Below are 18,844 nucleotides of genomic sequence, written 5' to 3' on the forward strand. Positions count from 1 at the left end.
AAAGTTATACAATGAACTGATCCGCCTGTTAATTTATGAAGCTTTCGGCATATTTTTCTGTGTACATCTCTGATCAACATTTTAATTAGTTTGTTTTCTATATGATGTACAGACATCTGAATCCTTTGTTGTATTTTTTCTTGAAACGGTGAAAATGGTTTCTCTTAAAGCTTTATGACACATACCACCCAAAATATTTCCACTCCTAGTCAGAAATCTGTATTCTTAAAGTTATTACCCACTGCATAGACAATAGGTGGGTATTGTTGCACTCAAATTTCAGCAATATGACAGCTGTGTAAAGTCTACTTGCAACGAACGAGTCTATGTCTGGATATGAGTGGTGCCAAGGCACGATGCCAGAAATCTACCAGTCCCCGTTCAGCAAAGTTACCTTATTGGAAAACGATGCCAAACCAGACATAGCGCAATGCTGACAAAATCTAACCTTGATGAAATCCGGGTCTGTCAGTCCCCGACACAAAACGATTAGATGGCCTTTCTGAGGACTTAAGGTCAAGATATTCATGGTATTGTTATCGCCTGTTAACGACTCATCACTATCCTGACGTTGATTCCACCCAGAGCCAATCCTAGTAAACCTACTTGGCATAAGCCTTCTCAAGGAGTGGGCACCAGAACTCATTTGGCTCCTTTTCATTGCTGCAGAAAATAAGATGGCCGTTCCTTGTGGGCAGACGATCATCAATGACGACTTCCCGCCACTCGCCGTACTGCCAGAAATAGAACCGGAAAATCCCTGGCAACAGTTTGAGAAGATTTGTGACAATGTGATTAAGAAAATACGATAAATGGACAATGCGTAGGTGTGCTTGAACTCTACGGACGTAAAGTATCAAACAGTCTGAGGGCTGATTGGGTGAGAGGGTAGCATCTACCGTCTCAGAGGACACAGTCGTTGGTTGCAGTAATAAACAATGTCCAGGTGCGTTCTAGATTAAAACAGCTTCCCTGGACGTAAAAGACAACACTTGACAGGGTGTGTCGTAGTACAACACTATTAGTCTTAGTAGCTTTTTGTGGAGGGCAGATCATAAAGTCCCCCAACCAGACAGATAAATACAAACATCTGACACAAACACAATGCAAGCTTCTTCCAACAATTGTGTGAATAGATCGTGAAATATAGAGTTAATAACTCACATCTTTAATGGACTATTGCAAAGCACCTCAAAGAGCTGACAGAAGAGTTATGGGGACACACTGATGCAAAGATACATTTTACTTTCTTCTCTCTGGGATTTATACCAGTGTCACAAAACTAGGTGCGCAACTGATCGTAACTTTGGACTTTTAATTTCCATCTTGGACTTTTAACTTTTCTCGTGTATCTCATAACAGGTAACATGCACACTAGCATGTCGAGAGTATTTTGAAGAGTATATTTTCGTTTGACCGGCATTTGGTTTGACCAGTATTGAGCTTTTCATATGTCCATGATGAAATGTCAGTTAGTGAAATGTCCGTTTCAACTCCATACATCCGAAATCTCTCACATTATGTGTGAAGTTTTTAGTATTGTTGTGATAAGCGCCTTGAGCATGTGATGTCTACGTGGATATATCCGCTGTATAAATAATCCTGTTCTATGCTATCCTATTCTAATAAAAACAATATGTCATTTAAGTAACGTTTAAGTACGTCTCAATAATATGTATGAACCACTATGCAACTATTCTGAAATGCTTGTGTTTCAAGTGTAAATAGCAGGCTGGGCGTTTCAGAAGAGAGTTTGGAACTTTATAAGTCCCAATAGAAACGGGTTTATGTGTATCATACTGAAGTGATCCTAACATCCATCACCAAGATTGATGTTAAATGTTTTCTATGCCTAAACTTTAGACACTTGTAAGATTCCCGATCCCAACATTGGATAATAACTCTTCAGTACTAATTACTGGGATACATGGGACAGCTTCTATAACGTTATGAAGGTGCTCTTTGCAATAAAAATTGCAGAACAGACAACTTTCGATCTATCTTCCAATTCGGAGGTTATCTCACCATGAGCGACATAAGAGGCAGGTGCATTTTAGATAGCCCTCCACTCCTTTTCGGAGAGACGATAACGCCCTTTTGAATTTCTGAATCTCTAGGTTTAGCGTGTGAACCATACAGAGCATTAAGCCGAAATATTGATAAATATTTCTACAACTAAAGTTTTCACTAGCTTCGTAAAAAATGTTATTCTTAGGGAAGAAATAGTATTTTTGAGTGCTATTTTACCGGACCCATTACGATTTTACTTTGACACGTGTGATGCTATATAAAGTATTATGAGAATCTAGCTGATGAAAGTCAATAGTAAATGTATATTCGGTTCAGTGAGCGACGGGTTCTGGTTGCTAGCTGACAGCTTTCATTGTACCAAATATACCTACCAGCGTAATCCTTGCCAAAGTCTTGGTCAGTGCGCACGACTCTGTTGAACAGTTTCCGGTTGTGACAAGCCACGGTAACAGCTCCCGCCACAAACCAGCAGTTACCTGCAGAAGACATAAGTATGTGTTAAAAGAAATGTTAAAGGTTAAATTTAAAAAACCTGTTCATATAAGACCACGAAGTTATGTTTTATTTTACCTTTAACACGAAGAGTGATAATATATGTGAACGATAGTTTGTATAAACTATGATTGGGGTATTCATCGATTATGAATAAGGGGGAATATGGTCGATACGTATACTGGTGAGTACGACATCCTGGTAGAATTGAAATATTTACATTCAAACAACCTCCCGTCAAAACCGATTCCGAGTGATGAACCGGGTCCATAATGAACTAAGGGGTGGTCACGTGTCCCCTATCGGACACCACGCCACGTGTTAGAATATATGGTAAGCTCTTGCGAATGTGTATTTGGCAGCAATGAAAAGTTTCGGTGATTACTAACTGGCTGTAAACAACCCCTTTATCCTGGAAGACGGTTACCGAAAACCTCTCGGGACAGGGCAGTCCTTTTGAAATATTCTCAATCCGAACACCCGCATGCATTGTAAGCTGACCGAAGTGTGCAGAGCGTTTTTTCAGGTTACAAACACGATTTTGAGATCCTCAAGGTATTACCTCCGTGAACTGTATTATGAAATTCCGATACGATACTAATTAAAAAGTAAAATACATGAAAAACCCCGGCTGTACTGAGGATAACATGAAATAGCTCGGCATACATGAAATGTATTTGCTATGCACTAAGGGTCTCCCATCTTTAGACACACGTAAAAGCATGACGGAGTACGTGCGTTGTCACGATGACATGAAAGACTCTGACAGTGATACATGTCATGGCAGTCTCCGTCTTTGTGGTGTTGGAATGATTTAACAGACGCACCACGGATATCTCTCTGAGACAAAATACTTCAAAGCTTTACAACCAAACCAAATACCAGGGTAAGACAAGAGAGTTTTTTTTCCACATTTGTTGGCTGGGTGATCCGTTACCAGGGCACATCAAAGTTGACACCATGATGACAGGTGACCAGCCTGTACACTGTAAACATGATACTGTTAACCCTTGTCATGGAACTAGCAATATGGGTCAGTCCGTCCTATACCGGGACATGAAACTAGCAGTTTCGACTTTTACGTACGTCAATGTCTACACGATTGCATATCTACCTGATCATGGACGACGTTTTCGCATTTGCCTAACATACCTTGCCTGGCCATTGTGTCACATTCTTGTCATTACACTTACCGTTATGTCTAGATAATGGCACACTTGCATTGACTTGTGTCAGAGGCTTGTCTTTATACTTACTCCCGAGTCTACCTTTACCTGGACGGTGCATGTGTCAGGGGCTACATTATATTTACTCCCGAGTCTACCTTTACCTGGACGGTGCATGTGTCAGGGGCTACATTATATTTACTCCCGAGTCTACCTTTACCTGGACGGTGCATGTGTCAGGGGCTACATTATATTTACTCCCGAGTCTACCTTTACCTGGACGGTGCATGTGTCAGGGGCTACATTATATTTACTCCCGAGTCTACCTTTACCTGGACGGTGCATGTGTCAGGGGCTACATTATATTTACTCCCGGGTCTACTTTTACCTGGACGGTGCATGTGTCAGGGGCTACATTATATTTACTCCCGAGTCTACTTTTACCTGGACGGTGCATGTGTCAGGGGCTACATTATATTTACTCCCGAGTCTACCTTTACCTGGACATGCATGTGTCAGGGGCTACATTATATTTACTCCCGAGTCTACTTTTACCTGGACATGCATGTGTCAGGGGCTACATTATATTTACTCCCGAGTCTACCTTTACCTGGACGGTGCATGTGTCAGGGGCTACATTATATTTACTCCCGAGTCTACCTTTACCTGGACGGTGCATGTGTCAGGGGCTACATTATATTTACTCCCGAGTCTACCTTTACCTGGACATGCATGTGTCAGGGGCTACATTATATTTACTCCCGAGTCTACCTTTACCTGGACGGTGCATGTGTCAGGGGCTACATTATATTCACTCCCGAGTCTACCTTTACCTGGACGGTGCATGTGTCAGGGGCTACATTATATTTACTCCCGAGTCTACTTTTACCTGGACGGTGCATGTGTCAGGGGCTACATTATATTTACTCCCGGGTCTACCTTTACCTGGACGGTGCATGTGTCAGGGGCTACATTATATTTACTCCCGAGTCTACTTTTACCTGGACGGTGCATGTGTCAGGGGCTACAATATACTTACTCCCGAGTCTACTTTTACCTGGACGGTGCATGTGTCAGGGGCTACATTATATTTACTCCCGAGTCTACCTTTACCTGGACGGTGCATGTGTCAGGGGCTACATTATATTTACTCCCGAGTCTACTTTTACCTGGACGGTGCATGTGTCAGGGGCTACAATATACTTACTCCCGAGTCTACTTTTACCTGGACGGTGCATGTGTCAGGGGCTACATTATATTTACTCCCGAGTCTACTTTTACCTGGACGGTGCATGTGTCAGGGGCTACAATATACTTACTCCCGAGTCTACTTTTACCTGGACGGTGCATGTGTCAGGGGCTACATTATATTTACTCCCGGGTCTACCTTTACCTGGACGGTGCATGTGTCAGGGGCTACATTATATTTACTCCCGAGTCTACTTTTACCTGGACGGTGCATGTGTCAGGGGCTACAATATACTTACTCCCGAGTCTACTTTTACCTGGACGGTGCATGTGTCAGGGGCTACATTATATTTACTCCCGAGTCTACCTTTACCTGGACGGTGCATGTGTCAGGGGCTACATTATATTTACTCCCGAGTCTACTTTTACCTGGACGGTGCATGTGTCAGGGGCTACATTATATTTACTCCCGAGTCTACTTTTACCTGGACGGTGCATGTGTCAGGGGCTACATTATATTTACTCCCGGGTCTACCTTTACCTGGACGGTGCATGTGTCAGGGGCTACATTATATTTACTCCCGAGTCTACTTTTACCTGGACGGTGCATGTGTCAGGGGCTACAATATACTTACTCCCGAGTCTACTTTTACCTGGACGGTGCATGTGTCAGGGGCTACAATATACTTACTCCCGAGTCTACTTTTACCTGGACGGTGCATGTGTCAGGGGCTACAATATACTTACTCCCGAGTCTACTTTTACCTGGACGGTGCATGTGTCAGGGGCTACATTATATTTACTCCCGAGTCTACTTTTACCTGGACGGTGCATGTGTCAGGGGCTACATTATATTTACTCCCGAGTCTACTTTTACCTGGACGGTGCATGTGTCAGGGGCTACATTATATTTACTCCCGAGTCTACCTTTACCTGGACGGTGCATGTGTCAGGGGCTACATTATATTTACTCCCGAGTCTACTTTTACCTGGACGGTGCATGTGTCAGGGGCTACAATATACTTACTCCCGAGTCTACTTTTACCTGGACGGTGCATGTGTCAGGGGCTACATTATATTTACTCCCGAGTCTACTTTTACCTGGACGGTGCATGTGTCAGGGGCTACATTATATTTACTCCCGAGTCTACCTTTACCTGGACGGTGCATGTGTCAGGGGCTACATTATATTTACTCCCGAGTCTACCTTTACCTGGACGGTGCATGTGTCAGGGGCTACATTATATTTACTCCCGAGTCTACTTTTACCTGGACGGTGCATGTGTCAGGGGCTACAATATACTTACTCCCGAGTCTACTTTTACCTGGACGGTGCATGTGTCAGGGGCTACATTATATTTACTCCCGAGTCTACCTTTACCTGGACGGTGCATGTGTCAGGGGCTACATTATATTTACTCCCGAGTCTACTTTTACCTGGACGGTGCATGTGTCAGGGGCTACAATATACTTACTCCCGAGTCTACTTTTACCTGGACGGTGCATGTGTCAGGGGCTACATTATATTTACTCCCGAGTCTACTTTTACCTGGACGGTGCATGTGTCAGGGGCTACATTATATTTACTCCCGAGTCTACCTTTACCTGGACGGTGCATGTGTCAGGGGCTACATTATATTTACTCCCGGGTCTACCTTTACCTGGACGGTGCATGTGTCAGGGGCTACATTATATTTACTCCCGAGTCTACCTTTACCTGGACATGCATGTGTCAGGGGCTACATTATATTTACTCCCGAGTCTACCTTTACCTGGACGGTGCATGTGTCAGGGGCTACATTATATTTACTCCCGGGTCTACTTTTACCTGGACGGTGCATGTGTCAGGGGCTACATTATATTTACTCCCGAGTCTACCTTTACCTGGACGGTGCATGTGTCAGGGGCTACATTATATTTACTCCCGGGTCTACTTTTACCTGGACGGTGCATGTGTCAGGGGCTACATTATATTTACTCCCGAGTCTACCTTTACCTGGACGGTGCATGTGTCAGGGGCTACATTATATTTACTCCCGAGTCTACCTTTACCTGGACGGTGCATGTGTCAGGGGCTACAATATACTTACTCCCGAGTCTACCTTTACCTGGACGGTGCATGTGTCAGGGGCTACATTATATTTACTCCCGGGTCTACCTTTACCTGGACGGTGCATGTGTCAGGGGCTACATTATATTTACTCCCGAGTCTACCTTTACCTGGACGGTGCATGTGTCAGGAGCTACATTATATTTACTCCCGAGTCTACCTTTACCTGGACGGTGCATGTGTCAGGGGCTACATTATATTTACTCCCGAGTCTACCTTTACCTGGACGGTGCATGTGTCAGGAGCTACATTATATTTACTCCCGAGTCTACCTTTACCTGGACGGTGCATGTGTCAGGGGCTACATTATATTTACTCCCGAGTCTAAATGAATGTACCTTTACCTGGACATGACACCTGTGATTACTGAGCCTTTGTCTATATGTTCGCCATGATCAGTACGAGAACATGGTTTCTGGATACTTGTCGTCGAGTGACCTAAGAGACTCTGCGAGAAGAATAAGGTTAGGTGCAACTTCTAAACATGCATAGAATTATTTATGAGGGAACAGTTGCTCACCTGATCATGGAACGCATTTGTCATGTCAACATAACCTAGAAGAAATTAATTTTATCAGTATAGTTGCCTACAAGTGGATCTATATAGTCTGTATGTTTAAATTTCAATTTTTTTCAATTTTCAATTAAACATCTTGAATTTCATCTTGCATCTACATGTCTGCCTCTTTCGTCTGGACACGTGACTTAAAATCTGTGCGTTTGCATAGAAATCTGACAACACGACTTATTCTTTACCTGGACACATGACTTAATTTTGCACCTTCACTTTGACACATGACATCCTCACAATGATGGAATCTATAGCAAAAGTCGCCGCATCCACTCATTTGTCATTACTTATCTCACGTCATTACCAAACAACCTTAGCAATAATTCTACGTTGAGGTAACCGAGTTACGATAACCCTAGGGCTTTGTATAGTGGCACCTGATCTGAGCTGTTTTAAGTGTCCTAGAGTTCATTTGATGAGAAAACTCAAATTCTATCTTCTCTTTCGACAAAAAAGTAGACGCGTAATGGAGGACAGATGATGAGGGATGCTCTAAACACTATTAAACGTGAAGTAATTTCTTTCATATAGACGGGACTGCTTAGAACAACGGCGTAGATGGAGAGTCGTGTCATGCACAGACATTTAACACGTACTGTCGTCGTTATACGACCTTTCAAATTTGTAAACACTTGATACGTGCGAGAGATGGGCTAGATTCCCTCTCGCATCTTTCAACAGAGCAGCGAAGTAAAGACTACTGCATTTTCTGAGAAGGATTGTACAGAGGTTGCCCTGGGTGTGTGCAGTGTCAGATCCACTCTTCTGTTGTCATGTGTACAGAATACAACACCAAGCCTTGAGTGATGATGTTGACCTAACCTTGAAGTAGATCCAGCCACTCTAGAGCGCTATCTATCTCCTGTGAGATGTGTGGGTGGGTGGGCATTTATTTGGACAGCCTGGTAAGAATAATATTTTAAAGAAAATACATTGTTACATTGTTATGATGATATATTAAGCATGATAAAGACAAAGTAAACACGCCTGAACTAATTACTGAAGTTTCATCCGTTGTTTAACTTGGGTAAACATTCTTGTTGGGGGAAAGTGCTAAGGGGAGATAATTGGTATGAACTCCTCTCTGATTAAAAGACGATGTGTGACAAGGGACTGTATCGAAGAAATGAAATGTTTGCCCAAGTCAAGTGTCACAGTTCAGGAAGTGTTACTGTAACTGTTAATTAAAAATGAAAAAATACCTATTCATGCTGACACTGATAAATCAAGCAGGGACGTGGACTGTGTAGAACGGTTACGAACACAGGGCATTCACTCATGGGTAATGTTTTGGGCCACCTTTAACAATGTTTGGACATAATTCCCACTTATATAGGATTGTGTAACACAATTCATTAATGATGAAAGAGGCATGAGATTGTATATACCTCATGTTTCCGCATAGAAACTAGTAGACTGACCCTTGAATAAGCGCTGAAGAACATACATATAAGACAAAGAAGGAAGCCATTAAAACATTTTGACACACAGTTTTTGGCTGTATATTATACTTAAGTAGGCAATTGTGTGGTATAAATGCCTTAAATTGTAGTAATGCTCTTACGGCAGTGTCACGTAATCAATGGCCGATCCCACCTTCTAGCACGATAACCTAAAATCTGCCACAGAACCAAAAGAAGTTCAAAGAACTGTAAAACATTGGCATTTATTGAAATTGTCTGTGGTTATCTGTGCGTGTCCGTAGCAGTCAGGGCCGGTTGGGTAAGCAGGTAAGCGTTAACTCGTCAGTATCACACCTGGTTCGATTCCCCGCCCAATGGAATATTGCTTATTTAAACAGTGACCGTGCATAATAGATACTTAACACAATGAATGTACACATTCTAAAATCTATGTCGATAGCTGTCAATAGTTTAATAATACTTCATACCTTCCTGCTTAATTCTATCGACACTTCAGTTTGGTGGTAGTGGCGATCGATGCAGCACGGTCATGACCTGTTTTTGTGTATTCAGCATAGGGCAAGTGTATTAATAATGCATTTCCTTTTGTTTCTTTATGTTTAACCATTATGGACATTTGTTCATCTGTCCGTTTTCTCTTACACCTTACTGTTTATTCATAATTCGACTGCAAAAATGCTGATATTTCGATTTCTCTTTCATGGACATAGCGGCGAGTGACGGATTTATTAATGCTCATGGCACCACACTGAGCTTTCAAATTCATGTTAGTCCGCTGACTCGAGACAACTCAGCAAAAGCAAATCGTGGTATTGACAGATTAGTCTACACTACGGCTTCAAGTCTCAACCAGTTCTGGAGACTTCAGTTTTGCGACAAATTCGCAAAATTGACCTGAAATGTAAATATATACTTAACATTTGTGTTTGTGAGTGAGTTTAGTTTTACGCCGCACTCAGCAATATTCCAGCTATATGGCAGAGGTCTGTAATTCTGAAAAAAATAGATTAACATTTGTGCTTTCATATGTTCAATTATTTGTTTTCCTAAGTATATGTTAATGTTTTTTGAGACAGAAAAGAAATGATAGCCTACATACCCCATTTTGAAATTAAAGAACAGTAGAAACTGCAACATTATTTAATGAGATCCTAATTTAATCCTAATGCTTCTCTTGTCTAAGTCACACCTAAGGGTAGGCTCTTTCAGCTTGAGTGAGTTTAGTTTTACACTCACCAATATTCCAGCTGGCCTGTAAATAATCGAGTCTGGACCAGACAATTCAGTGACCAACAATATGAGCATCGATCTACGCAATTGGGAACCGACGACATGTGTCAACCAAGTCAGCGAGCCTGACCACCCGATCCGCCTCTTACGACAAGCATAGATGCCTTTTATGCCAAGCGTGGGTTGTTGAATGTAAGCCTATTCTACCCCGGGACCTTCACGGGTTTTGTGTTCAAACACGACCACCTACAATGTGGTTTCCAGTACTATAGACTAGTGTGACTGTGACTTGGGCTAGTCTGGCTGTGTCTTGGACTAGTCTGGCTGTGTCTTGGACTAGTCTGACTGTGACTTGGACTAGTGTGGCTGTGTCTTACAGTTTCTGCATTATGGTGACAACTACCCATGCTCCTACCAGACATTCTACATACCGAGTTCCCCCTGTTGCATATCATAGTACTTGGCTCCCTGAACGATAAACTTGGGATCCCTGACGATTTCCTGAAACAAAATAAATTGTTTTGAAAAAGGTGTTAATATGAACGGATATTTACGATTAACCGTAATATATTGCACGTAGACTCGGGTCAAATCAGTTTTGTTTGGTGAGTGAAGACTTCGACACGACGTCAAGGCACACAGACGGATAAGCACAAGTCCTATCGCGGGAACTAGTGTGAAGAATGGCAAATTCTGCATTACCATGAGCAGGCAAATATCAACGAATGGAATGGTTAAGGCATATACATGTACTTGTTTCCAGTGACGACGGTGGATGGACGTAATGTAAGTCACTGAATTACGTCACTGAATGACGCGATTACTGACTGCGTCATATAGCCAGAATATTGCTGAAAGCGGCGATAAACAACAAACTACTAAACTTGCAGATACCTCTCAAAACAACCAGCACCATAAAAAGGTAAGTCAGTCAGGCCTGAGTGTACCGTCTCGGCATGGAGACTGTAATGTGAGTCAGCATTTTCTGTGAAATATCGCTTTTCACCCATGTAACAGACATTCCCGAGCCAAAATTCAGTAAATGTAAACCATACACAAACAATATGTCACTGACTGTTACTTACAATACGTCACTGACTGTTACTTAGAGTGTTCAGCTGCTTGTCTGGTTCGTATAATGAACCAGTTCGTACATAGCATACGCAGACAAAGCTGCGTATCCGCGTAAATTACGCCTTTTTTTCCAAAAACGTAACTCCTATTAAGTCTATTGCGTACACGTAAGTTTTGTACAAGCTCAATAAATTTGATCTTACATGCGTACGCACAGAAATGTCAAATCTTAACATGTGTATCAGTGGATAAATGAAATATATTAGGTATACTGAGAGATTCTATTTCAACACATGAACTTGGCAACTCTTTGTTATGTTTCTCATGTTACAGACCAAACATAAATGACAAACAGGTAAACGAATAATTGAACTTTATCATATTTTCACTAGTAATTGAAAACAGAAAAATTCCCAACTGACTTTGAGTGAGGTGGGTACAGTTTATAGGGATACTCAAAGGAAAATGATATGGATACCAAATGAGATGAACACAAGGAAGTACATAACTCAGTAACCCAAAAGGTGATCTGTGGCCCTGAAATCACCTTGCTGTTCCCTTATTTCTTTCCTTCAGTATAATACTGTCTCTATTTCCTAAATGCCTGTAAACTAACATGGACGCCTGACAACAACAATGGATTATTGTTTTGTAAACGGAACACTTCGCCTTGTTAGTACATAAAAATGACCGAGAAACGGCTTTTCGTCAGATTTTACTAAACAATATGTTAGACGCATGACTCCTTGAATGTCCTGAAATAATATGTTGTGGAAAAATGCCAGACATGCTCATTGTCTCTTACATATTTGCGTAAACAGTGACCAAACCATACACTGTCTCTATCAAGAAATTCTATCATATTGCATGGATGGTAACTTACACCATGTCAGTGAATTCACCAAATTGTAAGATCTTCAGAAACTTCACCTGCGACCTTCCATCTATCAGAGATATGTCTACAGCTTCTACGTATTCTGCTCTCCCTGTTTCTATACATTACATGGTGATATTATTGTTATAGAACATAAAGAGGTGTTTTACTATCTAAACCCTGCAGGTGACATTTAGGGCCAGGCATAATAGATGAAGATGAGTGCATCCGTATTGAAACCCACGCAATGCCAGACCGTCGTCGCGAAGCAGCCCCTTCGTCTTGTCTGGCGTCATGGTCGAGTAATTACTTTACATGTATAGACTGCCCCAAGTAATGCCTTGTGACATACCGCTGCCCTGGCCCCAAGTTATGTATTTATCCTGTAGAACAACTGTGTGTGTGTGTGCAAGTCATGGTCATGGTGCTGATATCGTTATTGTATAAAGGAATGTTACATAATACCGCTCATCCGTGCACTATGCCCCGCGGAGCATCAAACAAATGCACTAACTGGTCGTTAGGCTTCCTAAAAACTCTCCGTCCGTTATTAAGCCCATGGACGTGTGTTTCCGCTTTATTTTGGGCGCGCATTTTGGCCTGTCTTTACAAAATGCGCATGTGACTCTACTTTTGAACGTACCTGTTATACTCAAGAATTACAGAGAATATGTCCCGGTGTTGTAATTTACATGATCTATTTATTGCAAGAAATGTAACTTAACGCTGAAGTTTTGGGGTTTCGAAACAGTGTGCAACCTGAGAGGCTGACAATCTATATTATTCTCATGAGGTAGCCCAGTGGTTAATGCACTCACTAGTCACGTTGATTATCCGCGTTCGATTCTGCATTGATACAAATTTCCTCTTTGATATTGTGTAGGTAATGCAGAGAGCGGCATTAATCACAGGCACTCACATTTCAATAAAACGATATGATTTAATGAAACTGTTTTTTTACATTGCCTGGTTTGTAAATGTATGCGACAAAAAGAAAGCGTTTAACAACCATTTGAGATTATATGACATGTTTTGAGGCCACAAGCTGAATTTCGATTGGTATCTGCAGGTATTACATGAGTCACTGGTGTTGTTCGGGGTGGGGGGTGGGTGGGGGTGCGCTGTATCCGGCTCTATTGTAATGACATGTGTACTCTCGAAAAAGTTGCCTGAAATAAGTCTGCGTATTCCTGGGAACCAGTTTCAGCCCAAGAGTGTATTGTCTACTTAATTTCCATAACGTGCTTGGCCCCTATGTATACTGACAAAGCCCATGCTGCAAGACTTGTCTGTAGATAGTAGCTAGTGGACAACACATGCACTGGTTGACCTAGTATTCCAGTGCTGTTGTTATTTGACACATTACAACATTTATCGTTAAATAAAACAGATAATGAAAGGTTACATATTTATCACAATCCCTTAATTGCCAAGTTAAGTGGAATAAATAGCACAATAGTTGCAAATGATGTTGATGGGTGTGCATTGTACTTCATATGAGCACCAATGATCCCTCATCCTTTGCAAATCCGACTCAGCAATGAAATCGAGTTGACTCACAGCCCAATTCACGACCAGCATAAAACGGTTTCGGTCTATTAACGAACCCATTCTGTCGATTAAGTTACAATCCCTACACAAGCCTACCAATATTGCCTAAGTTTATAATCGCTCGATTTGAACTTGAATACACAATGAGTTTAGAAAATAGGATTATGTTAAAGATGATAATACTTTTGGGGACCCATCTAGGTTTCGACACCACCCTTTTAGAGTAAGGATCCTAATCGCCAGCAATTAAAGTAAGCGATCCAACCCACTCAGCCGTACAGAAATGGAAGTATGACAACTGTTAGTCTTGATCCTGTTCTTGGTGTACCACTCCGACAAGTTGGCACAATGCCTTTCAGAAAGTGGTCAGATGCAACACGTTATTTGGGGGATTACACTTTCTCAATAAACAACAGATTAGGTGCGTTGGGTTGGCTCTGGTGCTGTGTATGTCTCGCCCCCACTCTATGTATGTATGTATGTATGTGTGTGTGTGTGTGTGTGTGTGTGTGTGTGTGTGTTTGTGTATGTGTGTGTATGTATGTATGTATGTATGTATGTATGAATGTATGTATGTATGTATGTATGTATGTGTGTGTGTGTGTGTATGTATGTATGTGTGTGTGTGTATGTGTGTGTGTGTGTGTGTGTGTGTGTGTGTGTGTGTGTGTGTGTGTGTGTGTGTGTGTGTGTATGTCTTTAAGGGGGCGCAAGACAGCATCCAATGTATCCACAAATCCATGTCCAGATTACTCTTTATTTCCCTTCTAAATCTCCCAAGTTCCATTTCAATGTTGTGTCCTCCTCTTATTTTAACTTATGCCATGCAAGGGGGTCAAGGGGTCAGGGGGTTGGGGCACACTTTCTTAGACGGGAAATTACATAGCTGCATGCGGCATCATGAACCGGCTCATCCAAGGTAGAGTTGATCACGCCAAGCTGTGTACCAGAGTCACTAAATCCAGCTGCAGAAGCAACAGCTGCTACCGAGCTGAATATAAGTCATGACTTAATGTCAGATGCAGGTGCTGTGTAGGACAGAGTGACAAAATTATAATAATTCAAACTTAACGATCAAAATATTAAACCAAACGGTAACACGTGTGTGTGTCACACATGTCGATGATGAAGAACAAAGGTGAGAAGACACTATGTTATGGTGCACTGTATATTGAGTCAGTCAGCCGATACTCGTACGGTACCTACAGCCTGGTGTTGTCTACACTGATGTGAACAGGTGTGAGGGGTGTATATAATATGATTAAACACAGGGGTTTCAGAGAGTAAACTTATTATCTAACAACGAATTGTACCTTTTTAGACTTTGAGGATCGATCACAAAATCAGAAAAGCCTCGTCGAATTCATGGTCTCCCCCCCCCCCTCTCTCTCCCTCTCTTTCTCGCTCTCTCTCTCTCTCTCAATCACCACCTGTCCATCTCTGTTGCCCATCTCTCCATATTGGTGGCCATGGCGTTAGCATTAGTCATCTTAACACACCTAGCGCTTTAATCACAGGGATCATGCACATATGCCAAGATAGCAACATGCTCAGGTAATAAATGACTTCACAGTTAAGGTAATGATCTCATGGTGTCTATCGTGGGACTCGGGTCGACCTACAGGTGAACGACAATCGGTTTCCACACCTGTCCTTCCAGTCAGAGCGTCTCAACTCTCACGCTATGTGCACGACATATGATACCAGCGGCCATGTCGCCCTTCTGCAATACACAAGTAACGTGTTTTCACCGATTTACGTATAATTACTGCCAACCCCTATAGATGCAATAGCGTGAGAAGTCAGGTATAATTGCCTGCTTACAAAATAGTTAATGGGTTACCTGGCAACGTTTGACATGCCTGCATTGTAAACCATGTAAAGCCGGTTTAAGCTAGTTTCTTATTGTATACATTCTGTATATTGCCATAAGCCTATGCCATATATGCAAAAACATATATACGTTGGAGTGTTATACGCTGGGATATTTCTGAATATCAGCCGTGATGCGCACTTCATATAAATATAAGTGAAAAAATTTGTTACCGCTGAAAGCTTCTAAATCAAAGGAAATAATTGACTTCGAATCAATGCAACAGGATTACTTGCTGTATCAAAATCTCTATATGTTACATGTTTGAAATGATTTAAACAGGACGTAAATGGAATTCTAAATGGATTACTAACTCACTACATGAAGTACCATGGTGAGGAACCTCCGGCCCAACCCTGTGTATTTCTGCGTTAGGGCGTGAGTCATCGTTAACTGCTAGATTGAACAGCACACTTTAAAGTTTGATTATTTACTCAACGCATCACAATGCGTCTAAGTAGACGTAATAACAGTTTCCCGCGTTAAGGCTGATTGACTAGGAAGAAGGTTGCACGCTAGATAACACCCGTCAGTAAAGTGAAATTTTGGATAACTCCGAAGTTGCAATAATGACATTTTAGGAAATATAAAACTGATCGTCGCTTCATAGAGAAAACGTGGTTGATGTTCGCTATGAAAAGCATTCAATATACAAGGTGCAAAATCAATAAATTGAAAGTCGTCACCATTTATAAGTATCGAGTGTACGTTGTACGTTGTACGACAGAAACTGAGGCGCATTTACATTCCTCGTTGTAACGAACAGCATTGCTACACACAGATGTTAGTAGTCAGCTGCTATGCTAAATGAATGTAGAGTGAATTATTTCCCTATCCCATACGAAACAATAGACTTCACTGAATCATCGCCCCTGCTTCCCGCTGACTGTAATACAAACTTACCTTGGGTCTCCTCCACTGAACGTAGGGCGATCCTTCCCCTTTATAGTACAGCGACCTGGCATCAGCGGGGAAGTCGTCATCTTCATACAGCCCCCCAATCCTCAGCTGTCTTTCCTTCAGTGTTTTATAGTCGGACATTTTGTTTTACCTGCCTATAGCGTATGTCCCGCGCAACCTTCCAGCGAGCAGACGACAGGCGGCGGTCAGGGAAGCAGACGATCGATATTTGTGACGTCAAGTACGTGTTATGAGGCGGCGTATATGAAAATCCAGTCAAACCTTCGGAGTCCCGTCGACACCATTATAACACACTTTTTGGATTTGTCAAATAATGGCCATTATAGTGTGCAGGTCGATGTTCTGGCCAGACTAGCTACGAGTAGTTAAATATTTGCAGCTATCAAGCTTGGGCTGCGTCCTCCAAGGCCAAAAATGTAGCAGGTAAACAGAACAAAATCCGCTGCTTCGTACCGCGAGACTTGCATCCGACTCCCCGTCACAGCTTATATCAAAGTTCAGCGTATATTTGCAACCACTGTATATACGTCCCTCCCATTCATGTTTCCCATCACGGAAGTGTTTCCCAGCAACCGGGTCATGAAATCAACAATTAATGACAAACGTCATACGCTACAGAAAGGTAGTAATAGGTTTAATTTGTTTCAGAGCTCATGATGGCCTGGCTGAAGGAAACAGTAGCAGATTTCACACTGAGGAAATAGAATGATAGTGTTTTATATACATATCGTTTTATCACATGTAGTAACATTTAAGCGATGATGAAAGAGATCCGTTGTTTGGTGTTTATTAATCCTTATCCCATCAACCTCAGTGTTAAAGAGACAGGCCGCAAAATACGTTTCGAGAGGTGAGGTCAGGTTTATAAACAAAGAACGTATGTTATATGTGTGATTACGCTTTTTACAAACAAAGAAGTGGGATATCTGTTTTTGTATGGCCATCCGTATATGGTATGTGTTTTCCAGCAATATCAGCGGGCAGCAGCCTCCCTACCCATTTCTTAAAACAATTAGAAGAAAATAAAAATATGTTGTCTTTAATTATGTAATTTACTAAATATATGTATTATAGTGAATAAATAATCTTACAATTGTGACATGTTGCTTTCCTTTGGCAATGAACCTTTAACATTTGCATATGAAGGTATCTGACATCTATGATTGTAACCCTCATCTGGCCATTTTAGGCGCACCGTGCATTGATTGCAGATATGCGTTTGGTAAAACCAAATAAAATCACCACGTGCAATACCTGTACCCACTGTTAGGCAAAAGTCACGTTTCAGCACCAAGTTCTTACAGCTGGATAACTTGTGACAAAATCTGGTGGAAACGGTACATCACAGGCTGATGTGCTTGTTCATGACCATCCTCTGAACGCTAGGCCAGCCTCATGGACGACGATGCTCGGGCACATCGTGCACCTGTCGTTAGTGATTGCTTACGTCAAGAGGTCGTACAAATTCTCCCAGATCTCCTTCCCATACATCGTGTTTGGGAACGTAATTTCAGTTTATCCAGAGAGCAACTTAAAGTGAGGTTATGATTGTGTTGTGATACGTTGGACCATGTGTGTGTGCGCGCGCATGTGTGTGTGCATATATATGAGGATAAACTGAGATTGTCGTTGTTTTATATATGAATGCAGAAGTAACAACGTTTTTGTTTTCACCGACACAGATCAGTAACTTTGAGTCTCAGTCGCGAAAGGTGTTTATCAAGCAAAGTATAAACAAATACACCGTCTTTTTATGCACATGGTTTTCGTTTAGAACTTTAACTTCACATAAAAATGCAGGTAACCTGTACTGGTAAACAAATACACCGTCTTTTTATGCACATGGTTTTCATTTAGAACTTTAACTTCACATAAAAATACAGGTAACCTGTACTGGTAAACAAATACACCGTCTTTTTATGCACATGGTTTTCATTTAGAACTTTAACTTCACATAAAAATGCAGGTAACCTGTACTGGCAAACAAATAAAACAGCTTGGGAACGCAATTACAGTTTATCCAGAGAATAACTTTAAGTGAGGTTATTTCATTTGTTATGTTTAATGATAACATACTGACAAAAATCATAACGTGTTGCAATTCTTTGTTCCATGTGTATGTATACAAAGAAATACCAGGATGGTCTTTGTTTCATACTGACACAGGCAAACTGTATTTGCCAACAAATTAATCTTGTACAGAGTACATTCTTTTTATGGTTGCCAAATGTTGCGGACACTGGCGTTGTTTACTATCTCACGTTATGGTGAAAAGTGTGAAGTACTGTCACACCTTATGGTGAAAAGTGTAAAGTACTGTCACACCTTATGGTAAAGTA

At 41.6% G+C, this 18,844-nt stretch overlaps 1 protein-coding gene across 2 annotated transcripts in view; it reads right to left on the bottom strand.

The window, feature by feature from the left end:
• The window catches only part of LOC137283484 (calpain-B-like), a 29,224-nt gene extending 12,159 nt beyond the window's left edge, over positions 1-17,065 (bottom strand). Inside the window, exons 1-4 of one of the 2 annotated variants that reach the window (XM_067815009.1) lie at positions 16,488-17,065; positions 10,644-10,713; positions 2,403-2,507; positions 607-760 (exon numbers count right to left, since the gene is read on the bottom strand). In XM_067815009.1, the coding sequence (XP_067671110.1) occupies positions 607-760; positions 2,403-2,507; positions 10,644-10,713; positions 16,488-16,625 (467 nt within the window). In that variant the 5' untranslated portion in view covers positions 16,626-17,065. The remainder of the gene's footprint in view (positions 1-606; positions 761-2,402; positions 2,508-10,643; positions 10,714-16,487) is intronic. The other variant, XM_067815010.1, reaches the window with a different exon arrangement.
• Between the last annotated feature and the right edge of the window lie 1,779 nt (positions 17,066-18,844).

Source organism: Haliotis asinina, chromosome 5 (genome assembly GCF_037392515.1).
Source record: "Haliotis asinina isolate JCU_RB_2024 chromosome 5, JCU_Hal_asi_v2, whole genome shotgun sequence".
NCBI lineage: Eukaryota > Metazoa > Mollusca > Gastropoda > Lepetellida > Haliotidae > Haliotis > Haliotis asinina.